This window comes from Triticum urartu, chromosome 7A (genome assembly GCF_056163025.1).
Source record: "Triticum urartu cultivar PI428250 chromosome 7A, HENAU_Tu73, whole genome shotgun sequence".
Lineage (NCBI taxonomy): Eukaryota > Viridiplantae > Streptophyta > Magnoliopsida > Poales > Poaceae > Triticum > Triticum urartu.
Window position 1 is genome coordinate 133,955,851 of NC_141879.1, and position 27,171 is coordinate 133,983,021.

The 27,171-nt window shown below is 47.1% G+C and overlaps 2 protein-coding genes across 12 annotated transcripts; one reads left to right on the forward strand and one right to left on the reverse strand.

Annotated features, from left to right (window-relative positions):
* The first annotated feature begins 4,552 nt into the window (after positions 1-4,552).
* LOC125522682 (uncharacterized) lies at positions 4,553-27,171 on the forward strand. Of its 11 annotated transcripts, none has more exons than XR_015611151.1 (6): positions 4,553-4,797; positions 4,894-4,950; positions 19,085-19,158; positions 19,464-19,688; positions 25,703-25,879; positions 26,721-27,171. XR_015611151.1 is itself a non-coding variant. In XM_087536000.1 (6 exons), exons 5-6 carry the CDS (start codon positions 19,479-19,481, stop codon positions 26,976-26,978), a joined length of 468 nt encoding a protein of 155 aa, XP_087392126.1. In that variant the 5' UTR covers positions 4,553-4,797; positions 4,894-4,950; positions 18,848-18,937; positions 19,112-19,158; positions 19,464-19,478; the 3' UTR covers positions 26,979-27,171. The 11 variants fall into 11 exon arrangements, 2 of the variants coding, with proteins under 2 accessions (XP_087392126.1, XP_087392125.1); XR_015611153.1 differs by lacking the exons at positions 25,703-25,879; positions 26,721-27,171 and adding exons at positions 19,787-19,853; positions 19,928-20,238; XR_015611155.1 differs by lacking the exons at positions 25,703-25,879; positions 26,721-27,171 and adding exons at positions 19,787-19,845; positions 19,928-20,238.
* On the reverse strand, positions 6,364-8,022 carry LOC147958535 (uncharacterized). Its single transcript, XM_087537468.1, has 3 exons — positions 7,900-8,022; positions 7,587-7,760; positions 6,364-7,466 (listed from the first exon to the last, which is right to left on the reverse strand). Exons 1-3 carry the CDS (start codon positions 8,020-8,022, stop codon positions 7,227-7,229), a joined length of 537 nt encoding a protein of 178 aa, XP_087393594.1. The 3' UTR covers positions 6,364-7,226.

Below are 27,171 nucleotides of genomic sequence, written 5' to 3' on the forward strand. Positions count from 1 at the left end.
AGTCGAGCATGTCTGTTAAGTCATCGACAGTGGCAACTAAGTGGTGGTGGGTGGGCGGCGAATTTCTTCGTCATCCGCATCCCAATCCTGCCGGACGTGGTTCGGCCAGGACTCTCCTGATAAGGAGAGAGATCTCAATGAGTTCAGTGTGTCGCCAAAGGGCGAGTGCTGAAAAATATCCGTGGAGGTAAACTCCATGATCGACACCCAGCCGGATTCGATAGGCACGGGCGCAGGCGGTTCGGAGTCCGTGGTCGGAGAAGGATCCGGCAGTTTGGCAACACGGCTCTCATGAAAGGTAAGGTCGATATTCGGCTCGATCGCCGCTGAGGATACGGCTTCCGTGGCACGGTCTATCCACCCGTTCATGGATGGCGCGGCTGGTTCCGAATTGAGGGTCGGAGCGGTTGCCGGTGCGATCTTCTGAACACTGTCCGATGGTAGAGCTAAATCATACTCATCGTGGCCGTCTGGCGCACAAGGCAGGGGCTCGGATCCGTCGAAGATCAAGTCTCCGCGGATATCGGCCATGTAGTTTAAGCTTCCAAACCTGACCTGGTGGCCACGGGCGTAACTTTCGATCTGCTCCAGATGGCCAAGCAAATTGGCCCGCAGTGCGAAACTGCCGAATACGAAGATCTGTCCGTGGAGAAATGTCTCACCCTTGACTGCATCGCTATCGTTGATTGAAGGATCCATCAAGCCTAATGACGACGGCACAGAGGAATTCTCAATGAAAGCACCAATGTCGGTGTCAAAACCGGCGGATCTCGGGTAGGGGGCCCCGAACTGTGCGTCTAAGGCGTATGGTAACAGGAGGCAGGGGACACGATGTTTTACCCAGGTTCGGGTCCTCTTGATGGAGGTAAAACCCTACGTCCTGCTTGATTTATTCTTGATGATATGAGTATTACAAGAGTTGATCTACCATGAGATCGGAGAGGCTAAACCCTAGAAGCTAGCCTATGGTCTGATTGTATATTGTCCTACGGACTAAACCTTCCGGTTTATATAGACACCGGAGGGGGCTAGGGTTACACAAGGTCGGTTACAAAGGAGGAGACATACATATCCATATTGCCTAGCTTGCCTTCCACGCCAAGTAGAGTCCCATCCGGACAAAAGACGAAGTCTTCAATCTTGTATCTTCATAGTCCAACAATCCGGCCAAAGGACATAGTCCGGCTGTCCGGAGACCCCCTAATCCAGGACTCCCTCAATTATCATCCTCAGTTAGCTTTTCATTCTCAGCCCACATATTACGAGATAAGTGAAAGAGGTTTCCTCTAGCAGGGCCAAACAGATCCTTATAGTAGGCTGTGGCAAGAGCTAAAAGGTTGGCGGTCCCCTCAATTACAACGTCCCCATCCGTGAGGGACTGAATCGTATTCTTCCTCTTTTTGCCATTCGCCACTCTATGATAAAAGGCTGTATTAAAATCACCTTTTAAAATCCATCGCTCATTCGATTGTTGTAGCCAATACAACTCTTCATTAAATAGGATCTCATTGAGCTCTATTTGTAAGGATGTTTTTCTCTCATACATATCAGGGTCGAGAGGTCCTTCCTCTTCTTTTCGTTCAATTTCTTCCAACTCCAATTTGATTTCTTTCTTTCTTTTTTTAGCATGGCCAAAGACATTCGAACCCCACCCTTTAAAGTACTTTTTGATCCGTTTCATTTTGATATTAACAATATCAATAGGATCATCAGCTCGAACTGGTTGATCCCAGATCCTCTTGGCAGTGGGGTAGAAGTTATCGTCTCGCAGCCAACTAAGTTCAAATTTGAACTCGTGTTGGTGGGACGTATTTTTTTAATTCGCTCCCGAGGACAAGAGAAGTGGGTTGCGTTCGGAAACATCCCTAACCAATTTACGAATGGTGACCAAGGGAAACAAGTCCTCCCAATCAAAACTCATCAAAATTCTATCAAGTTTCTCCAGGGTAGGGTGTTTTTGATTATTAGACCATGTATACTTGCCCCCTCCCTTGTAAATCTCCCGATGGTTTAGCGAACCTATGATGGAATTGAAATTATCCATATAAGGGGATCGTTTCATGGTTTTGTTTTTGTGACAATTCTCTCTAAGGATATTAAAATCACCACCCACTATATATGGGACTTGCGTGTGAGCACATATCGAGGCTAATTCCACAAGGAAATCATCTTTACTATCATCGTGAGCTGCTCCATAAACTGTAATGAGAGCCCAGACAATCTTGAGGTTAATATCATATAGGTTGGCTTGCAAACAAAACCTACCAGGAACCCAGGAGACAACTTCTAAGGACTCTCTCTTAATACCACAAAGGATACCCCCTGCCTTGCCAATTGATGGAATCCAATTCCAATCAAATCTATCCGCAGGATCTATTTTTCTAAGACTTTTTGGAGGAATTTTTTCATAGTCTCTTGAAGGCAAAGGAAATCTAGGGAATGATCTCTAATCATGTCAGGGAAACAGGTACTCATTCCTCTTTTACCTGCTCCCCTACAATTCGAAAAGATACCATTCATTTAACAACATTAGGATTTTTTCCCATTTGGCATTCCTACCAGGAGGCAAGGTAGGGCTACCATTGTTCTCAGGATCTTTCTTTTCTTTTTGACTCCTAGTTACTGGTCTAGATATGACAATATTAATCTTTCTTTCCTTTTCCTTTCTAGACTGAACTATAGTAAAAGGTTCCTCGTCCAACTCATTTTCCTCACTCCATCTCATGTCCAAGGGGGTCTGATCTCCTTTTCCATTAGTCAATAACAGAATATTATTATTGTTACTCTTATTATCTTCCTTGTAATCTAAGAAATCTCTATTTCTAGCTCTTTCCAGTTCTCTTAAAATATCTATACTAGCAAAGTCAGAGTCTGGGATATCAACACCCATCTTAACAGCTCTAAGAATGAGAACATGATCTGACAAGGCAACAAAGGAATTAGGTTTCAAAGTATTACCTTCCATGTTCCTCTTTTTTGCCGCAGCCGCAGCCTTGTCCTCCACTCGCTCCAGTTTACTCTACATATTCCTCAAACTGAAGCGCAAATTCTCCTCAGTGACTAGGGGGGGGGGGGGGGGGATCACCTCAATATTCACCTCAGGGGACTCCACCCTATATTCACCGGTAACGTTCAGCGCTGAGTCATGTTGCCCCACCACCTCCACAACCTGTGGAGAGGATTTAACCACATCAGAATAGGATTTCACTGTCTCCTTACATTCAAGATTAGATCTCATCAAGACTTGTTGGGAAGGTGTACTTACTTTTTCTTTCTCTCCCTGCTCAAGATAATATTTCATAGTTTCAATGAGAAGTGTAGTATGGACGAGTGAGTGAAGTCAGCAAACAATAGATCCATGGCACACACGCATTCATGAGTGAGTGAAGTGATGTCTGAAAGGTGAACGCTGAACACCATGAGCATGTGTTTATTCGAGGCAGTAAATGTGGCCGGCAGGAACTAGTAAGCACTGCTCAAGACATCACACATGTGTTGAGACATCAATTACAAACCCCATGACAGACGGACAAATGAAAACTATGGTAGACAAATCATAACGCAGCTGACACTTCACCCTCTGAAGGCGCCTCTCCATGCTCCGCTGCACTAGTTGTCGATGTGGTCGCCATCGACTGCCAATGGAACAGCGGCTGCGTGGATTCAGGAGAAAAACACTGTATACATATATCCTACCACAAGTAGGAAGGGAGATATAAGATTTTCATAATGTTGCCGAATGGATGCAAGAAATGAGTCATAGAAAGAGAACATTTCACCTTAAATTATCATTTCATAATAAAAATTCTTTAATTATCACTATTAAACGCCGGTGTACGCAAAAAGTTGAAAAATAATAGTTGTGGGCTGTGATCAATGGTGGCTTTTAAGTTTTGTGGGCATCCATTTTCCGAAGACCACAACTCTTAGATCTTGCCCAATTAAACCCAATAAGAGTCGTGCAATGTGCGCCTGCTGGCGGCATCCACGTTGGCAGAGAGATATGCCGCTGTCCAATCGGCTCCGTTCCCTGATGTGATGCTCCAATCACAAGAGATATGCGGCTGGCCAATCGTGTTTGTTCTTGCTGTACTGCATCGCCAAGTGAATGGCAGTGGTTGGTTGTGCGCATGGAGCGTAGGAGGCGTTGTGCGCACCCGAGTTGAGTGCGTGGAGGCGCAGGCGGGCTGTACCTCGTGCCGAGCGATGTCAGTTTGGGTGGCTTTTTTCGATCACAGCCTTCTCTCACCCGCCTGCCTGACCGTGCGGCTGGTGTTTGGACCCCACCTGGGTGGTCCCAGCTTGTCTGTGTCTCGTGCGGAGATTGTTTGGGTGTGGTTTGTCTGCTTGTCTGCCTCGTTTGCATTTGGATCGAGCCACCGGTGTTTGGATGCGTTGGAGAACGGTTCGGCTTGCTGTACATGCGCTCGGCGCACTGGTCGTTCGAGTAAGATAAATTCTGATACGTCCCTATGGTGTGGTGGACGCAGCCCACGTAACGATCGCTCCCTTGCGTGCTATCTGCTCCTTCTATATACAGCTGTCACTTTTGTCCTTTGTTTGTCCTTCCGCCTCGCTCCAGCCGCCGCCTCTCATCCTCTGTTCCTCGTTCCGCCTCGCCGCTGCACTGCTTCTGTCTCCGTTCCGTACTTGCCATCGCCGCTCCCCGTTGCTCGCCATCGCCATCGCCTTGCTTGTTGCCTGCTTGCCGCGTCGCCGCTGTACTTCCTCATGACTCCTCTCGCTTTTTTTGAGGGATCATGGCTCCTCTCGCTGCTGCTGTTGCGTTTGGTTAGGGTGAGCTCCTTCTTTCGTTCAGTTATTAATTTGCGCTGCTTCCGCTCTCCACTCAGCTGTTCATTTTTCTTCCTTGCGCTTTCTTTTCGTCTGTAGGGTGCCTGCGGCTGCTTAGTCGTGCGTCTGTGCGGCTGTTTCTTCCTTCTTTCCGAGGTGAGGTTCTGTCCGTTCCCCTACTTGTAAACAGCTTGATGAAATGCGTTACTGTTGCTTCTTTTCAATGTGGGATCTTTCCTGTGTTGCTTGAGTCATGAATGCGTGTGTGCCATGGATCTATTGTTTGCTGCTTCTAAGAGCCGATAGGATTTGCTTTGTCCTCTTCCCAGGGGCCTTTTCGCCCATGCTGAAGATTTATAATGGCATTAGTTGAAGGCCTCGTTTTATTTCTACGGAGAAGGGACCTCATGATTTCAATACCTCTTTGATTGTGGGATTTCATAGATGCGAGAATAGAAAAACATTTGATTTGAATGTCATATACTCCTCAATCCTATAGGATTAGCAAGAAAGAGTGTTTGACACGCCTCAAGAGTACTAAAGTACTTGACCTAGAAATTTGGGTGGACCAAAACATATTCTCGAGAATATAGTGCAAAGAAACCCTTAGGTAATTAAACTCCTAAATATTTCAATCCTGCAATCAAAACGACCCAATATGAAAAGTTTCTAAGGATTTAAATCCTCCCAAAATTATGTGGAATCCCTTTGAAACAAATAATTCATTGTTTGTGGCCCACAAACCATTTTGATCCGTTATGTTAAAAGGAACAAAGAATAATACAATGTTTGTGTACACATTGTTCAAATTATTTTGCACATATTACATGCAGATTTGGCTTCACTAGAGACCATGGTGGTCATATGGTGTATGTATCTAGGAGGAGGGTGTTGAACTAAGAAATTCCCTCTTCTCTTTTTCCGATCTATTGCTGCTGTGCTTAGTGGTCGTGGATGTTCTGTCCTTCACTACCGGAATCGCACCCTATGCCGACGGCCAGGACCGTCGCCATAGCCCTGAATGGCCGTCGGGACAGGCCTATGCCGACGGCACCCGTCGGCATAGGGCCGTCGGCAACATATCCGTCGGCGTAGCCAGGAATGCCGTCGGCATAGAAAGGCCATCGGCATAGGCCCTATCCCGACGGTGTCCGTACATCTATGCCGACGGCCCCGGCCGTCGGCAACGTTATCGCCTAACGGCGGCCGCCGTCAAGTGCTGACCAATGCTTGCTCGCCACATGGCAGGTCTGTGCCGACGGTCTAGCCGTCGGCATAGCTGTCGGCTTAGGTTGAAACTATGCCGACGGCTAGATCGTCGGCATAGACCTGCCATGTGGCAGACACTGGGAGCTCCTGGAGCAGGCCTATGCCGACGGCTTAGACGTCGGCTTAGTTTGAAACTATGCCGACGGCTAAGCCATCGGTATAGACCTACCACGTGGCAGCCACTAGGAGCTCACGGCAGCTCTATGCCGACGGCCTAGCCGTCGGCATAGTTTCTGTCTGTTTTTTTTTCTTTTTTCTGTTTTGTTTCAGCTCAATTCATTTGAATATATACAGCACACAACAAATATATGCATCACATAACAGCTGGCCCAGCAGCATCACAGAACAAATTCATCATCACACATCATAAGAAGCATCGCAAAGCATAAACATATGAGTATCATCACCACCAAGCATAAGAATCTCACAAACAACAATAAGAAACATCACAAGCATATAAGTATCATCACCACCAAGACCGCCACAATGTGACCCAAAGGCTTAAGCGCCAGGACGTCGAGCACCACGGAGGTCGTCACCGCCAAGACCGCCGAAGCCCAGGTCGTCACTGCTAGCGGCAGCGCTACCGCCAAGACCGCCTCCTCCTCCGCCTCCGCCTCCGTGGATCGGAGTGGTCGGGCTCCGTGTCTCCGGAGTGCTGCGAAGACCACCGCCAACGGTAGATCCACCTGTTCCCTGGATGTTGAAAAGACATATGCACGGGATATATGACTGTGTTGAAAGGCATGACATGCTTTGGGTGAATAGATTGGGGATGAACTAACCGGCGAGGGGCCAGCGTTCTGTGCCACAAACTCCTCAAAGCTCATCAGCACTGGTTGTGCTGGAGGGCATTGTGCTGGAGGGAACTGAGGACACCTGCCGGCCGCCATATCCTGAAAAGCCTGCTGCATCTGGCTATCCCTCTGCACTTGGTGTTCATAAAGCCTCTAATGCCACGCCATGGTCTCCTGGCGTGTGTACTCCATGTAGGCCTACGGTATGACATGATGGAACTCATAAAACTACTAAATGCGGAAAATGAAGTGAGAAATGAAGATAAGAGGGAAAATACTTACAGATTGTTGCTCCTGAAAGAGGTACTGTGTACTAGTCACTGGCTGGCTCATGTGCTGGCTCAGGCTCGGGTCGATCCGACGAAGCTATATGTAGGAGATACTAGGAGTGATCACAGCATCGAGAACCGCCTCCCGACCGTGCTCCTTGGGCCCCATCCTCACCACCGCCATGTCGTCCAGAGGCGCCGCAATGGGGTCAGGTGTGTCAGGATGTAACTCCAGATACGCTTCAGAGTAGGCCTTCTTCCTCCCTGCGGTCTTCTTGCCGTAGTACTTGGGCTCGCCAGGCTTGGGGTCCTTCCGCGTATGGGCGATCTCCCACGCCTGCATGTGTGAGAGCGGCTGCTTCAGTTTCTCCTCCTGCACCACCAAACAGAGGTTAGTCATACATAAGAAAGTGATGGTAAATAGAAGAAGAAGAATGTTTAATGGGGTTAGTCATACATTAACTGCCTTGTGGAGATAGTGGTTTCGGTTTCCCTGAGCATGTACTCCCTCCCTCCCTCGGTTGGCCTTATTTTTGGTTCTCATAGCCGTCCAGGCTCCAGCCTCATCACACCAAAGATCCACCAATGCCGCCCAGGACTCGTCTTTTCCATAACACCAATTTGGACACACCTACATAATAAAATCATAATGGCATGTAGGTGTGTCCAAATTGGTGTTATGGAAGCATAAAGCATAAAGCATAAAGCATAATGTACCACAAGGTAATGAAAGCATAATCAAAGCATAATGAAAAATCTTTTATACTTACCGCCAAGAACTCGGGCCTCTCCAAGGTAATGGCCATCCTCCATGCTTCTTCCTTGGTCATATTCACACCAAGATAGTCGTGGAAGTATGTGGAGATGGCCACATAGCGCACCTCATAGTGCATCTGGCGGGCCTTCTTCTTGCATTGGCGCAGCACGATCTGGTCCGCTCTAGCCCTGTGCTCCGAAAGAACTCGATAGAATGTCTACAATCATGCATGAAACAAGAATGGAAGAAGCCATGAGTTAAATCATTCATGAAACTAGAATGGACTTGTGCTTCTGAAGAGAACTCACCCAGAAAGTAGTGATCACGGCCTTGGCATGGGTCTCATGGTCCGCGTGGCGGGCCGCTTCCCAGTGGTCCTAGCTCATGCCAAAACCCGACGGTCCGGCTGCCTGACTGGATCAGGACAGTACAACCCCGGCCAATATAACTTCAGCAAGACGGTGATGAGGCCGTTGGGAATACTGTCCTGACTGGATCAGGACAGTACAACCCCGGCCAATATAACTTCAGCAAGACGGTGATGAGGCCGTTGGGAATACGGACCCCTTTAGAATATATCCAGTTGCTGCAAAAGAATGAACTATTAGCATGTGACAAGCAAAATAAATAACAACCGGAATAAGCATGTGACAAGCAAAATAATGAACCACTTACTCTTTTCCCGTGGGCTCAATGAGCCACTTCTGCTCCTCAGTAGCAGGAACCTGCTTTGGTAGCTTTGCGTTGCCACGAAGCCACCCCTTCTTGTCAACCCCCTTCCCGTCACCACCATCATCCCCGCCACCACCCTCCTCCTCGCCTGCCTCCCCCTCCCCAACCTCCTCCCCAACCTCCTCCTCCTCCTCCTCCTCCTCGCCTGCCTCCTCCTCCACCTCCTCCTCCTCCACCACCACCACCACCTCCTCCTCCTCCTCCTCCCTAGAGTGTACCTCACTAGAGGAGGGTACCTCACTAGAGGAGGGCCTCGAACACAACACCCCTAAGTCGGTGAGGGTGCTCTCTTTCTGGCCGCGACCCCCTGTAGTGGCTCTCCCCCCAGCACCTCGTCCTCTAGAGGCTCTCCCCCCACCCCCTCCTCCTCTAGGGGCACCTCTCCCTCGACCTCCCTATGAGGAGTCATCGTCAAGTAGCCGAGGGGGAGGATTACGTGCTCGACCACTCCGACTAGGCAGGCCGACGACCTTGCGTAGGAAACCCACGCCGTCGGCCTTCCCCTTGCCCATGTTCCACGAACCTGCATTGAAAAGAGAAAAAGCAATTAGTAAATTAATGAAATGAAGGAAAAGGCATGATAATAAACACATTAATAAAAATGCATAAAAAGGCATATTCCTAAACTATAGAAAAAAATACTTGAAACGTACATCTGCTAGAACCCATATGAATCATCACTGTTGTAACCTCTTTCTCGGTCCGTCTCATCATCATTATCAATCATATCATCTTTGTTGTCCGACGGAGGTGGAGGCTCTTCCTCGTCGTCAGCGTCTTCGTTTAACTTTTCTAGCATAAGTATGTCATTTTCATTGACAATGGTCTCACCATCATTCCGTGCATCGTCGACGTTTGGGTCCACATCATCATCACCCAATGGTCTAGCGTCATCGTTTCTAACCACATCATCATCATCATCCAATGGTCTAGCGTCATCGTTTCTAACCACATCATCATCATCATCATCAGGTTGCTCTTGATAGAACACTCCCTCATATGTCATGGGGTTAATGTTGTAGTAATCGTCTTCATTCGGGTCTGGTAGCTTACCATGTGGCGACACCTTGAACACAACTTCCCAACCCTTTAGATACACTTTCTGGCATGGGTAAGGCAGATAATATACTTGTGTAGCTTGGGTAGCCGCAATGAAGAGATCGGCTCCGGCATAGACGGTTGATGGTTTAACTTCGACCAAACCAATATAAGGCGTATGTTTTACCCCCTCCCGCTGATCGAACCATCGGCATTTGAACACAGGCAGACTTAGGGTCTCACGCCCCTGGCGGAATTTAACCTCGTATATATTTTGTACCCTTCCGTAGTAGTCTACTGAATTTTGACCGGGGGTGTACACTCCAGTATTTATAGTTTTGGGATCGGGGCGGCTGTTTTGGTGCTCCTCTGTATGGAAGCGATACCCATTGACATCATACTTTTTACATGTCATGATGGCAGGGTCAAAACCCATGGAAACCCATCTCAATTCATCATCCATAGATATGTTCGGATCTTTTCCCTACAAGTATAATGGAAATTGTTGCGTGCATTAGTTCGGTTAACTAATAAATGTTGAAGTAGGTATTTAATAGGGGAGTGTGGGAAATTACTTTCTCCATGAACCAAGCAACAAAATTTTTACGTCCAGGGTTTCCATGACGGAGAAGAGTAAGTGCCTCCGCCTCAGTAGGAGGATTCACTCCCGTCCATTCCTCTTGAACGAAATCACTAAAAAAAGATAAGCGGTGTTAGACCGGGACTAAGTGAACATGAAACATGATGATGTGGAAGACATAAAGGAATGGTGTAGTGGTATTACCTCATCCACACTTCCTCAACTTCCTTGATGTTGTGCAAGATATAGAACATGAGGTCCTCCCACTCTTGTCGTGGCATGTTATAAGATTTCGAGGCCCCAGCCCTCCCACCTTGCGCGTTGAATAGATCGAGCCTGGGTTGATACTTGGGCTCTTCTATATTGTATCGAGGAACCTTGTTATGCAGATGGGGAATGTGGTCTGGATAGTATTATGTCCTGAGGTCTGACACCTCCTCTAGGATAACTGCCTCAGCTATGGAAGCTTCAATCTTAGCTTTGTTTCCACATTTCCGTCGGAGATGCTTGTTCTGCCTCTCAGGGACGTATTGCCAGCGATTTTGCATAGGGCCCCCCAACAATACCTCGTTCGCGAGGTGCAGAATGAGATGTGTCATTGGAGTAAAGAAGCCTGGCGGAAAGATCTTCTCTAGCTTGACTATCAACTCCGGTGCCTTCTTATGCAATTTTTCAATCACCTCTTTACTTACTTCTTTAGCACAGAGCGTGCGGAAGAAATGGCTAAGCTCGGCAAGCACTCGCCAGACATGCTCGGGGACATAGCCTCGAACCATCACCGGCATTATCCGCTCAATCCATACATGGTAGTCATGACTCTTCAGGCCGGTCACTTTGCCAGTTGAAAGATTGACTCCCTTACTTATATTCGATGCATAACCATCGGTGAACTTCAAATTTTGTTTCAGCCAGATAAGTACTTCTTTTTTTTCTGGCGGTTTAAGGACAAAGTCAGCATCTGGCTTGAACCAGTTTTTTCGACCGCCTATGGGGGGCTTCATGTTCAGGCGTGGTCTATCACAAATTCTCTGTTGATCGGCTCTAGCTTTTACATTATCCTTCTTCTTATCAGGAATGTTGAGGATCGTGTGGAAAAGGGACTCTGCCACATTCTTTTCGGTGTGCATCACATCAATATTGTAAGGAAGTTTGAGGTCCTTGAAATAGGGAAGCTGCGAGAAGGGGGTAATGTGCGTCCAGTTGTGCATCTCACCATATCCCTCGAAGCCTTTGGCTTTGGCTTTGGCTTTGCCTTTGACTTTAGGCTTGAGAGCTTTTAGCTGAGCAAGAACATCTGCCCCCGAAAATGTTGAAATCTCGGTTACTTCATGAACAACCCGGCCTTTCGTGAAGTTCTTCTTGTCTTCCCTGTCTGGATGGTCTGGAGGGAGGAACTGTCGATGCAGGTCAAAGGCTACATACTTGCCACCCTTACTCAGCCAAATCATTCGCAGAGCCTGCATGCACACTGGGCATGGCATCTTACCACTTGTACACCATCCGCAGAATAGAGCATAGCCGGGAAAGTCATGCATGCAATAGTGCAACCAAACTTTCATCAAGAAATTTCTCTGCAGATCCCGGTCGTATGTCAACCTCGGAAAGTACCAAGAATGGTGCAAAGCATCCACAAGCGGCTGCATAAACACACCCAATTGCTTCCCCGGGTAGTCAGGCCCCGGAATGATGAGCGACAAGAACATGGTCTTCCGTTGCATTAGGGCACCGGGAGGAAGATTGAGCGGAATTACAAACACAGGCCAGCAGCTGTATGGATTGGACGACATACCATATGGATTCAACCCATCACCTGATATGGCTATTCTGACATTCCCAGCCTCGGCTGCTTCCTCGGGGTATTCTTCATCGAATGACTTCCATGCTTCCCCTCCCGATGGATGTATGATTTTTTTTGGATTGTACCTTATACCTTCCTTGTGCCACTTCATCATTTTGGCAGACTCCTTCGTGATGAAAAGGCGCTGCAGTCTTTTTATAAAATCAAGATACCGAAGAACCTTAACGGGGATGGTTAGCTGCTTTTTCTCACCATCCTCACCGACCACCTCAATGTACCGAGACGAACCGCACTTCCTACAGTACTTGTCATCCGCATACTCGTGCCTAAACAAAAGGCAATTCTTCGGGCAAACATCTATTTTCTCATAATCCATAGAGAGTGCCTTCATGATTTTCTTTGTATCGTACATGCTTTTCGGCAGTTCATGACCCTCAGGGAGGCTGTTAGCCCATACTCCCAGGAATGCTTCGAAGCATTTCTGGCTACAGCCGTACTCAGCCTTGACTGCAATCAGTTGTGAGATGGCATCCAGCTGAGATATTTTCGCACCCGCATAAAGAGGTTTCTTCGACGAGGCCAAGACCTCCAAGAAGGCCTTTACGGTTGCCTCCGGCTCCTCCGGTTCATTCTCTGAAGGTGTCGCATTTGTTGTTTCTGCAACAATGACATCATCTAGCATGTCCCTGACCCCGTCGTCCTCATATCCATCGATGCGTTGTCGCATCACCTCCTCTCTACCACGGTCCTGCTCGGCTATGTTTATCGGCGGCATGTCAAAGTTTGGCATATATCCGTGCGTGCGAAGGTGCTCACTCATGTCCGTCTGATTTCTACGGTGACGTCTGGCACATCTCGCACAGGGGCATGGTGGGATAATTCTCATTGGACGACGGAATATGTCCTTCAAATACACATCGGTTTTCGCGATCCACTCTGATGTTACTCGATTCTGACGGATAAAACCACTGTACATCCACTGATTATCTGCCATCCTCTGCTTTTTTGCAACCCACACAACATAATTAAGGATTCACTTAAATTAATCACATCAAATTTTCAGTTTCTATCGCGTTTAATCCACCTACATCTCTAATAGGTAAAGATGGGTCCTAATCCCACCCGAGGATGTGTAGATTGAGTAAGTTCTCCATTCTACCCCGTTCTGAGACAAAATTTCGGCAACACCTCCCCGCTGTTCTCCAGATACACGTCTCGACAAATAGCCGAGAGAATGTGCTTCGGAGAACAATGGGGATGCGCCGCTGAAATCCTGTCTCGGAACGGGGTAGAACATGGAGAACATACCCAATCTACACATCCTCGGGCTGTCCGTGGAAAACGCTGGACAATCCGAAAGGGCTGCGGTGATAAATATGCAATTGAATGCATATTTATCGATGCAAACCTTTGGGACGGGAGACGCCTAAGGTACGCCAGTTGACTTGAAAATGAAATCTAGTGACATGATTAAAAGAGCGTGGGAGGTGTAGGTGGATTCGTAGCTCACCCTCGGCTGTAGAGGAAGTAGTCGAACCGAGGAGGGACGATCCTTGACCAACAACTCCGATGACGATCACTCCACCGACATGAAACTCTACAAAACCTGCAAATTCCAACGCGACAAAAATTTAGAACATCACAACTCATAAAGCATATTCATCATCAACTCACAAATTTAGGTGCATTCATTTATTCTTGAATCATGTAGGGTTATTTCATCACATATTCATCATCATCATCACAACTAACAATATTAAATAAATATTCATCATCATCATCATCACAACTAACAATATCAACAATATATTCATCATCATTGTCTATTCATCATCATCATCGAACAAAAAATTTATCTATCTCTATCTATATATCTAACAATCTATCTATCTAACAATCTATCTATCTATTGATCTATCTATCGATCAATCTATCTATATATCTAACAATCTATCTATCTAAAAACAGAAAAAAAAAAGGTGGAGGTCTCACCGGAGCGGCAGGGCCGGGGCGAGGCGGAGCCAGGCAGGGCCGGGGCGAGGAGGCGACCGATGGGGCGACGCGGTGGTGGAGCGCGGGATGGGGGCGAGGTGGCGGCCGGCGGGGCAGGGCAGGTCGGGGCGAGGTGGCGACCGGCGGGGCAACGACGCGGAGGAGGGGGCGGAGCAGTGCGGGCGGGGGGTCCGACCGAGGGGGGTGGAGATGGCGGCGGCGGAGAGGGCGTCCGACGGAGGGGGGTGGAGATGGCAACGACGCGGAGGAGGGGGCGGAGCAACACGGAGGAGGGGGCGGAGGAGAGAGCGTCCGACGGAGGGGGGTGGAGATGGCGGCGGCGCGGCGCGGGTGGGTGGAGATGGTGGCGGCCGATGGCAGGGCGAGCGGCTAGGGGGGCGTCGACGGCGCGGAGAGGGTGGCGGCGGCGGTTGGCTGTCGAGGAGAGGGAGTTGGATCGGGGTGCGAGGAGAGAAACGAGTGGAGGAGGAGGGCCGGGTCAAGGATAAGGTGGCCCTATGGCGACGGCCAGGCCGTCGGCATAGGAGTGGTCCCACCTGACAACGAGAGGGCCATCGAGTGGACAAGGGTGGCTCTATGCCGACGGCCAGGCCGTCGGCATAGATAGGAGGCCTATGCCGACGGCTATGCCGTAGGCATAGATGGCAACTACTTTTTTTTTAAAAAAATAGTCCCACCTCACCGAGGGAAAAGCAATTAGACCTGTTTAAATAGTTCACTAATTCAATTATTACATTTTTAGATTCTTAGTTTACCGTCTGTATGGGACCCGGTACACCGCACCTGGAGGGGGGAAATGGACACTTGGCATAGCTACACCCCGAAGGCCATCCCGAATCCCAGTTGACCAGTAGATCTAGCCCTTTGACTTTCACCGGACGGGCTTTGACCGGTGGACTCTTCCACCTGGTTGCGATAGGTTAGCCCATAGCAACATCCCCGAACACGGTTTGGACCCAACCCAACACTAGATTCCCTCCGGTTCCACCGCACCCGCACCATCCCCCCTCTAACTGACGGCTGCTCTACCTTCCGTGGAGGGGGGCCACACCACGGAGCCCCAAGACGGGTGTCTACGCATGGCAGAACACTTTCACACATGCATCGCGACCCATGCGATGTTTTGGTGGCATAGCTACACCCCGAAGGCCACCCCGAATCCCAGTTGACCAGTAGATCTAGCCCTTTGACTTTCGCCGGACGGGCTTTGACCGGTGGACTCTTCCACCCGGTTGCGATAGGTCAGCCCATAGCAACATCCCCGAACATGGTTTGGACCCAACCCAACAATAGATTCCCTCCGGTTCTACCGCACCCGCACCATCCCCCCTCCAAGTGACGGCGACTCTGCCTTCCGTGGAGGGGGCCACACCATGGAGCCCCAAGACGGGCGTCTACGCATGCCAGAACACTTTCACACATGCATCGGGACCCGTGCGATGTTTCGGTGGCATAGCTACACCCCGAAGGCCACCCCGAATCCTAGTTGACGAGTAGATCTAGCCCTTTGACTTTCGCCGGGTGGGCTTTGACCAGTGGACTCTTCCGCCTGGTTGCGATAGGTCAGCCCATAGCAACATCCCCGAACACGGTTTGGACCCAACCCAACACTAGATTCCCTCCGGTTCCACCGCACCCACACCATCCCCCCTCCAAGTGACGGCGGCTCTGCCTTCCGTGGAGGGGGCCAAACCATGGAGCCGCAAGACGGGCGTCTACGTATTCCAGAACACTTTCACACATGCATCGGGACCCGTGTGATGTTTCGGTGGCATAGCTACACCTCGAAGGCCACCCCGAATCCCAGTTGACCAGTAGATCAAGCCCTTTGACTTTCGCCGGACGGGCTTTGACTGGTGGACTCTTCCACCTGGTTGCGATAGGTCAGCCCATAGCAACATCCCCGAACACGGTCTGGACCCAACCCAACACTAGATTCCCTCCGGTTCCACCGCACCCGCACCATCCCCCCCTCTAACTAACGGCTGCTCTACCTTCCGTGGAGGGGGGCCACACCACGGAGCCCCAAGACGGGCGTCTACGCATGCCAGAACACTTTCATACATGCATCGCGACCCATGCGATGTTTTGGTGCCATAGCTACACCCCGAAGGCCACCCCGAATCCCAGTTGACCAGTAGATCTAGCCCTTTGACTTTCACCGGACGGGCTTTGACCGGTGGACTCTTCCACCTGGTTGCGATAGGTCAGCCCATAGCAACATCCCCGAACATGGTTTGGACCCAACCGAACACTAGATTCCCTCCGGTTCCACCGCACCCGCACCATCCCCCCTCCAAGTGACGGTGGATCTGCCTTCCGTGGAGGGGGCCACACCATGGAGCCCCAAGACGGGCGTCTACGCATGCCAGAACACTTTCACACATGCATCGGGACCCGTGCGATGTTTCGGTGGCATAGCTACACCCCGAAGGCCACCCCGAATCCCAGTTGACCAGTAGATCTAGCCCTTTGACTTTCGCTGGACAGGCTTTGACCGGTGGACTCTTCCACCTGGTTGTGATAGGTCAGCCCATAGCAACATCCCCGAACACGGTTTGGACCCAACCCAACACTAGATTCCCTCCGGTTCCATCGCACCCGCACCATCCCCCCCTCTAAGTGACGGCTGCTCTGCCTTCCGTGGAGGGGGGCCACACCACGGAGCCCCAAGACAGGCGTCTACGCATGCCAGAACACTTTCACACATGCATCGGGACCTGTGCGATGTTTCGGTGGCATAGCTACACCACGAAGGCCACCGCTAATCCTAGTTGACCAGTAGATCTAGCCCTTTGACTTTCGCCGGACGGGCTTTGACCGGTGGACTCTTCCACCTGGTTGTGATAAGTCAGCCCATAGGAACATTCCCCAACACGGTCTGGACCCAACCCAACACTAGATTCCCTCCGGTTCCACCGCACCCGCACCATCCCCCCTCTAAGTGACGGCTGCTCTGCCTTCCGTGGAGGGGGGCCACACCACGGAGCCCCAAGACGGGCGTCTACACATGCCAGAACACTTTCACACATGCATCGGGACCCGTGCGATGTTTCGGTGGCATAGCTATACCCCAAAGGCCATCCCGAATCCTAGTTGACCAGTAGATCTAGCCCTTTGACTTTCGTCGGACGGGCTTTGACCGGTGGACTCTTCCTCCTGGTTGAGATAGGTCAGCCCATAGGAACATCCCCGAACACAGTCTGGACCCAACCCAACACTAGATTCCCTCCGGTTCCACCGCACCCGCACCATCCCCCCCTCTAACTGACGGCTGCTCTACCTTCCGTGGAGGGGGGCCACACCACGGAGCCCCAAGACGGGTGTCTACGCATGCCAGAACACTTTCACACATGCATCGCGAACCATGCGATGTTTTGGTGGCATAGCTACACCCCGAAGGCCACCCCAAATCCTAGTTGACGAGTAGATCTAGCCCTTTGAGTTTCGCCGGACGGGCTTTGACCGGTGGACTCTTCCACCTAGTTGCGATAGGTCAGCCCATAGCAACATCCCCGAACACGGTTTGGACCCAACCCAACACTAGATTCCCTCCGGTTCCACCGCACCCGCACCATCCCCCCTCCAAGTGACGGCGGCTTTGCCTTCCGTGGAGGGGGCCACACCATGGAGCCCCAAGACGGGCGTCTACGCATGCCAGAACACTTTCACACATGCATCGGGACCCGTGCGATGTTTCGGTGGCATAGCTATACCCCGAAGGCCATCTTGAATCCTAGTTGACGAGTAGATCTAGCCCTTTGAGTTTCGCCGGGCGGGCTTTGACCGGTGGACTCTTCCGCCTGGTTGCGATAGGTCAGCCCATAGCAACATCCCCGAACACGGTTTGGACCCAACCCAACACTAGATTCCCTCCGGTTCCACCGCACCCGCACCTTCCCCCCTCCAAGTGACGGCGGCTCTGCCTTCCGTGGAGGGGGCCACACCATGGAGCCCCAAGACGGGCATCTACGCATGCCAGAACACTTTCACACATGCATCGGGACCCATGCGATGTTTCGGTAGCATAGCTACACCCCGAAGGCCACCCCGAATCCCCCCTCTAACCAGATTCCCTCCATGTCGATCGTTTCCCCCCTCCGTGACACGGCGGCAGTGACGTCCATGAGGGGGGCAATCGATATACCATCGGGGCATGTTTTTTGTTTAGATAAGGCACATTTATGTTGTGAAAAAATACAAAATAATAAATATATAAACTAAAAATAAAAAATAAAGGTATGCCGACGGCAAGGCCGTCGGCATAGCTGCGCACACGGAGCTACGATCCCACGGGTCGATGACATGGCATTGCACGCGGATTGATGACATGACAGATAGCATGGGCTAGGACTATGCCGACGGCTATGCCGTCGGCATATCTCTGCCACACCACAGGCCCTCACTCCCTCGGATCGATGACGTGTCGACGGCGCGGATCGGTGATGTTAGCAATTCTATGCCGACGGCCTAGCCGTCGGCATAGTTATGCCGACGGCCGCCGTTATCCCCCGTCGGCGTAGTTTTGACGCCGTCAAACGGTCGCCGCTAATCGGGTAGGTGGGCCCTTTCTATGCCGACGGCCTCTTCTATGCCGACGGTCCCCGTAGGCGTACCGCGAGCTGTCCCGACGGCCGTAATATGCCGACGGCCCCCGTCGGCATAGATACACATATGCCGACGGCTATTCTACGCCTACGGCCTGCCCTTGGCCGTCGGCATATGTCCATTTATGCCGACGGGCGCCGTCGGCATAGATGAGGCCGTTGGCAACTAGATAATTTCTGGTAGTGCTTGCAGGTGGTTGTTGGTTGAGTGTGAGCATTGTAGTCCTTCATCGATCTCTGATCTTGTTCGTCAATGAATTCTGCGCCTGTCACCATCGCCTAGGTATGCTTTGTGTTCTACTGATGCGTATCCATGGATGTTTCTGTGTCGATTTTTGGTTCGTGCCTGTGTTACTCCATTCACACTCATGAACTGTTTGATCTTATGTCCCCTCACTGTGAGACGTTAAAATTGTTTTTCTTATTTCAGAAATCGCACTAATCAGTTCGTCGTCAGATTTGCCTTGCTGTTTCATCTGCTCAAAGGATCATCTTTCTCTTCAGGTTCGATTTTCAGCGCTTTTCCTTGCCGCTTCAGTTTATTGTGCTTTTTGTTGTATGAGATTTGAAGCAAGTTCATCCTTCTTCTTCTTAGAGATTCTGATGAGAATTGTTATGTGTACAAACATAAATTTGAGATCAATTCTGCTATGTTATACGCTTTAAAACGAGATCAACCTAAGTGGACTTGTTTGTGCCGTTTAAAATTCAGTTATGTGCAAAGAAACAGCAAATACCAGTTTACTGTAACTTTTCTTGTATGAGATTTCAAGGGAGATTGTTCAGTATGTTATTCTTTTTGTTCCTAGAGATTCTGAGAGAGAATGTTATGTGCCGAGGCTGAGTCGCGGACGGCGGCGGGATGCGATCTGGCGGCGCGGCGACCGGATGTGGTCTGGAAAATCGGTGGGGCGTCCCCGTGCGGTGCTGGTGGTGGTGTTGTCGATGTGGGGATGGCGCTCCGCGGCCAGGATGCCGCGTTCGTCCCTCCCATGCGGTTCCCTTGTACGCTCATCGACCGCATGGTATACAAGGTATGGAATCAGGTCCACTTCCTCCTTTTCACTATACCTTCATGCTCCGCTCCAGGTGGTTCATATCATGATCATTCTTTTCTTTTCTCACATGGTAGAGGGCACTGATGATGCATGCTACGTAGTCTGAATCTCCCTTGAAAATATCCATGAAAATGTATCCAGGTTTTTTCTTTACTAAAACTCTATCCAAGTTATAAGCCACAGTGCGGCTAAACTGCAGTTTGCATTTCTTCCAGGATTTAGAATACCAAACATGCAGTTGTATATGAAAAAGGCAAGCACACAATTGTAACACTCACAGGGAGCACTACAGGGGATTTCATGAGCATGAGCTGTGCTGTACGCTTTAATAGGAAATGAACTTAACTGAACTTGTTGCTGACGTTTAAAGTTCAGCTATCTACAGAGAAACAATAAATACCAGTGTACTATAGATTTTCTTGTATAACGTTCCAAGCAAGATGGTTCGGATGGTTCTTATTTTTCCTCTTAGAGATTTTGAGCAAGATTGGTACATGTCTGCCCACATAAAGGTGTCTTGTTTTTTTGAATTTTTTGACAATATGGTCATGCATTCTGAATTTTTGACAGTAAGCTCGTCTTTATGGGATTGCATTCTGAATTTTTTACATAATCAACATGTGTATAGACTGGTGTTGCCTCAGCTGCCTTAGAGAAAGTGAGAACTATTGCCCATTACAAACATGGTGTTCTGTTCAGTGAAATGTAAATTTAAGGTTACCTGACTATGTTTGCCTATTGGGCATAATTTAGGTGTACTTAGAATTGCACACACTGACCTGGGTGGTCAGTTTCGCAAGATATTTTATTAGTATAATTTGGAATAGCCAAAATCATAGAGAAATTAAGATTGTTATATAGTTCTTTTCAAACTTGTGTGGTTTCCTCCTAACCAGCGCTGAAGCTTGTAGGACCTTCCTACATGATTAAAAATTAGCATAGCATTGTTGGTTGGTTTTGTGGACACTCTATTATGATGTGAATGTATAAATAGAAGATTTTAGGTGTACTTGGAAATTGCATAGACTGACTTGCATATAGGGTGATCTACTGTGGTGTGCACTTTCAAACAAAAACTGAGCTTGTTTGTGCCATTTAAAATACAATGATTTGCAAAGAAACAACAAATAAGTTGCCCATTTTAGAAGTGCTGCAGCAGATCATGAATCGATTGGTGTTTCGAATGTGCTAAATGCACATTAAGATTCAGTTTCGCTTACTGTATCAGATACATGAATATCTTTGTCATCAATACATCCATTATATATTAATCTATTTTACTATATCGCTTTTCTATTTTGCCTTCCTGATTGTACTCTGCTCTATCCATTTTGCCTTACATAGAGTATTGCGTGACTTCCCGGTTGATCACCTACATACTTACCTGTGCATATAATTGTCATCACTCTTTTTCATGATCACTACAAGGGAAAAGCCTAGCAGCAGCGTGGGTTTTAGGCCTATCAGTAGTGCGGGATAGAGCGCTACTAGTACGGCGCTACAGCTAAAGGTTAGCAGTAGCGTGGGTTAACACATGCTACTGCTATATCGACTTAGTAGTAGCGTTTTCTTCATACAGCGCTACTGGTAATTACTAGTAGCGCTTCTCCCTGCACGCGCTACTACTATTATTTTGTATTTTATTTCATGTTTTATTCATACACCTTTATACAAGTCTTTCACCCAATGATATAATAAATATCATCGTCATCATATCATTAACAACTTATCATCATAATACATCATTGTCAGATAACACCTCCTCATGATCATCGTTTTCATCAATGAGACATCACATAGCAAGTTGGTCACTAGTCATAATCACAACTACTCCTCATCATCAACTCTAACACATTGTACCACATAATAAATATTGTACCTCATCGGACCTACTACATTCTCTTAGGACCTACTATATTCTCTTAGGTAAAATAGCATAAAACAAGATAGCCACTGACTCTCCATTATGGAGAATGGAGATTATCCTGTCTCCAATTTTTGCCTTTCGCACAATATTGCTTCCAAATAGCTCCTTACGACTGTTCATACATTTTTCCATTCTGTGATTTTCATGTCTCCATCTCTTTTAGAAATCCGATATGGACAGGTGAGATTCGTAGGACGACCTGGCTGTATGTTGAAAACATTAAGGCGACCTTTCTGATACATCCGATGAGGCACGCAATCATCCGGGATTTTCTATTGAAAAACATAGTAATAACTTTGTAGTTAGCAATGTAGTTAAGTTTTAAAAGAATTTATGCAAAAGATGCACGGATGTCGTAATAGTAAAAAATCTTACCATGGCATCTTCATGGATGTTACCGTAATTCAACACGTGCACTAGTGGCACGTATTGACCATAATGTGGAGGAGTTTTATTATAGATATTGTAATTCTCAAGATTAGTACAAAATGCGACCAGATGATTTTTCTCCTGATAAGTTAACTCAGAGACATCGGTGTAGTAGGGTCTATCTACCGTGTTCCGCACATTGTTTGAACACTTAAAATAAGCTGTCAATGGAAATAAGCTGTCAACTATTTTGAAATGAACAATATAAATTAGTTAATAACTATGTTTGAGAAACTCACATAGCGGTAGAATTGAAAGCGTATCAACAAGGACCCAAAATGTCCAAATTGTCTTGATCAATGTCAGGATCACCAAGATCCATGGTGACAAACATACCCTCTTGAAAATCATACATCTTGCAAAGTGCTTCCCTACCCGAGCAACCAAAATGGGATACGCTCTCAGAATTGTATAGATTTACCTCAAAATCCATACCATGATGGGTCCTTAGGTTAATTTTCTTTGTTTCATTCCTCTCATGATCTTCAAAACCCATCCTCTCCAAGACATAGCGTCTTGCATGGCATGGGATAAGCTAGTCGAATTGTAAAAGATGAAAATTACACGTTGAAGTAGTAGAAGTCGAGCTTAATTACGAAAAAAACATTTTGCGTCGTAGCTTACCGTATCACAATTGAAGGCCTCCTCGAGCTTAATGCTGAAGCACCGATCTTTGTCCAGGTGAGGCATGTCGCAGAAACCCCGGTCGTCGTGGCACCAGGAGCACTCCCCCGGGAGACTTTCGTCGTCCGAGTACAACATTTTCTATGTTCATAATTCAAATATTAAACTTGTAAAATTAAATATATGTACTATAAAAATTAAATTAGATCATTATTATTCATCACTGGTTGACTATTGATCTGCCGATTCTATATGGTGGACACTCTCCCTCACCGATTTTTCTCTTACATTTGCGACCGTCGGTGATAATCGTTACTCCTTCTTTTCCTAGTGCATAACAAAGATCTAGCACAAGGAAAAGAAGGAGAAACAACCCCCAGGACAACAGTCGGGATTCTTCGTCCTCTCTCATATATGGTGGATACACTCTCTCACTGATTTTTCGACCTTCGGTGATGGAGCCTCGGCAGACTTAATGTCAACCCGAAATTTCGTTTAATTATTTTTCTAGAAAATCCAGACCACTCGATATTTCCTACATATTTTAGCACAAGTCATGCCAAAATTCACGAAAAATTCCGGCATGACCTTTTGCTAAAATAGGACATATCGAGCGCCTGAAATTTGCCGGAACGGAAATTAATCAACACTCCGGCAAAACATAGGCCACTCGGAGGTGTAACCTGAACATGACCGGCCACTTGGGCAACCACATATCCTATTTGAGCAACACAAGATATACATATTTTTATCTACATCATATCTTATAGGACTCATATTGACATGGAGATTTCGCTGATCTCACCTCGAGGTCGGAGGGGGTCGGTGACGGGGACGACGGCGTGGATGATGGAGGGGCTCGTTGATTTCTGCAAAAACAAAAACCCTATAAATAAAACCCTAGCGAACGACATCGATGCGGGAATAATTGCTTAAACCAAAAAAATAACAACAAATGTGACATGTTCAACTAGTTCTATTAATTCAAATAGTTCTTACTAAATATAAACTTACTATAAATAGAAATAAACTAAAAATAAACTAGTTCAACTAGTTATATTAATTTTCTTACTAAAAATACATTAGTTCTATCAATTCAACTAGTTCTTACTAAAACTAAACTAGTTCAACTAGTTTATTAATTTACTTACTAACTATTTTAAACACTTACTAAAAACAGTAAAAAAAACTATGTTGATTTTTTCTCTCTAAACTAAACACTACTGCCCTAATTAACATCTAGTTAAACCCTACTGCCCTAACCCTACTGCCCTAGTTCTTAAGCATCTACAAGTACTAACTAATTAGATGAACCATACCTAGGTGCTTAAGCATCTACAACTACTTAAGCACCCATTGATGAACCCTAGTAATTTGTCCTAAAAACTAATTAAGTATTTACAACTACAGCCCTAATTAACATCTAGTTTAAAATTAAGCATCTACAACTACTGCCCTAATTAGTATCTAATTTGATGAACCCTCACTAATTTGATGCACTATAAAATTTGATGAACCCTAGGAACCCTAGCTAGGCATAGGTAGGGGAGGAGGAGGAGCAGGTGTAGACGTGCTCACCTCGGGCGCCGGCAGAGTTAGGGAGTGGCCGAGGGAGGGGCAGGCGGTGTCGAGGTCAGGGTCGGGGTCAGGCGCACGACGGAGGGCGGCGATGTAGGGCAGCGGCGAGGCCAGGGTCAGGGGAGGCGTCGAGGTCGGGGTCGAGGGCGGCGTCGAGGGCGTGCGAAGGGTGACGGGAGAGCGCGCGGTGGCCGACGGCAATGCAGGGCGACGACGGCGGTGACAGCAGAGGAGTTGGATTTCAGGGAAGTGGCCGTGGGGAAGAAGAACCGCGTGGTTAAGTCAAAAATAGCAGTAGCGTGGTCCAGAAAAAGCGCTATTGCTACATTAGCTATAGCGCTGGCTGGAAAAACATGCTACTGCTAAGTTAGCTATAGCGCCTGTCCTGAAAGCACGCTACTGCTATGCCTTTCTCCTTTATTTTTATTTTTTATTTGTTTTCCTTCACATTTTCATTTTTCCTTTCCCTTTTTCTATTTCTTTTATTTTCATTTACTTTTCTATATGTTTTTCATTTTATTTTCCTTTCATTAGCAGTAGCGCCTTCTGCGTAAAACACGCTGCTACAACAATCTTAGCAGCAGCGCGCTTTGCTTAAGCTCGCTACTACTATTGGTAGCCTGGCGAGAACAGCAGGGGAATTGTAGTTGTAGCGCTTCTTCGCTAAGACGCGCTACTGCTACAAACTTAGCTGCAGCACGTTTCTTTGCCACGCGCTAGTTGTAAGTAGTAGTAGCGCTTATTTTTGTCCCGCGCTACTCGTAAAATTCTGTGTATAAGGTTTTCCCTAGTAGTGAATTCTCGGCATCGCAGAAATAATAAAGAGCAAGTAATTTGATAATAATATGTACCCTGAAAGCCATTCTTCTTCATGAATATAACATTGTCATCGGATATTATATAAAGATTAAGACTTTTGTTCTTAGAGTTTGGGTAACCGATTGACCGATGCTAGCCTCAAGGTCAAGGCTGTAATCCTTCCTGGTGTTGAGCTCATAAGGAGGATTTATATTTATATATGATAATGATAGGAACAATCAGACTGCATTTGTATTTTTCTTCTTCTTCTGTTCATGCTTTCCTTGGTGTTCATATGTATTATTATGCTTCTCAATTGGAAGCTTTTTTTCTCCTCTTCCTGTGAAAAAAGAAAGAGTGAGGCCATGTCATTCCATAGCATATATATATATATAGTTTGTGTGTGCCTCCCTATATTACCACACAACCAACCTGCACCTCAACTGTTTTGTTTGCCAAAATTTTGCCGCCCCATCCTCTTTGTATAGCTGCTTTGGCTTCGCTCCAAACAGCTCCTAACACCCAGCCTGCTATCTTATATAACTAAAATTTCCTTTCCCAAACAAACTCTCACATTTACGGCTGTTGCAACCAATACTTAACTTGCTTTCCACCCATTTCTAACTGAATCCAGGAACACCTAGCGGTGTCCAGCACGTTGGTGAGCTTGACGACAACTGTTACCGGGGCAATGAGGTGAAGCTCTATGAGCACCAAGTAGACACTCTCTATGCTATGTTTCGGCACAAAAAGCCGGACATCAACTGTGTGCACAATCAACAAGACGTTTGCCAAACCAGGCCAGCGCATGGTATGCTCAAATGCACATCCTATTCAATGTTTACTAACTTCATAATACAGCAAATTGTATCTCCATACTGTACAACTCCCACTTCTAAACGAGTATTGTGCGTTTAAATTTATCTTGTCAACACCACTACTAATGCTTTAATGGCATGCACACACTGTATATGAAAATGACAAAATTGCCTTCTGTAAGCCCAATTTTATTTCATGGCCATTCTTTCCCACTTTCATACTTTCTTATACTCACTGAGATTCATTCAACTCACATTTACAATATTACTCTGTGGTCGACCATTTAATTACAAGCACATTTACTTTTACTTCTTCATGTTCCTTTACTGCTCCACTCTTTTCATGTGCTTCACCAGCCATTTTATAGAATATACAATGCGCTTTTGTTATGCATTTTAGTTACCTTAACAGCTGTAAGTTTGTGATAATTTAAACGGAACTTGCATACAGATTTTCCTATTTATACTATTGTTCTATCCATCCTTAAGATAAAAAATAATCCTACTCTGTTCATACCACTTAACACTCACCACTTTACTCAACGTACAAATAACAATTATATTCCCTTTCTCACTGTATAGCACATACATCAACACCTACTCTGTTCTTATTTTTCTCCTGCTACTTTTAAAATTCCTACATTATCTTTTCTAGCTTACCATTTTTTCACTCGTTTGTTATCTGTTCACACACTAGGCTGTACATACTCGAATCATCAAATGGACAGCAGAAATAGTCACTTCTCTTTGCTCTTTTTACTTGAGCATTCAAAATTATCTTCCATATCACACAACAATTTCTATCCATGTAAATAACCTGCTTTCTTTTACCAGTATTTTCAGGTTAACTATACTGAAGAGAACCTGCTCGACTACATTGATCCAAACAATGATACACTCATGGTCAGACTTGCAGATGGCCATCTGCTTGCCAAGTGTCGCATCATGGTAGCAACTGACAAGAGGGCCACTATAACCACCAACTGGTCTGAGTTTCATCGCCGCGCCAACATTCATGAAGGAGACATCTGTGCATTTCGTTTCAGGATTACTTCAAAGCGTCGCCTGGTTCTCACCGTGCACCGCCTCTAGATGCACAATCGAAGACGCTGCAGCCCCTGTGTCAATATAATCTAATATAATGCACTACTAATACTCCTAATTATGCTATATCCTGTCATGACCTATGGTCCTCTTTTGTGCGATCCTATATCATGTTTTTCAAGACCTACTACTTATGTTAAGAGCACTGTTATTAGTCAGATGTTTCATGTCCACATCCATA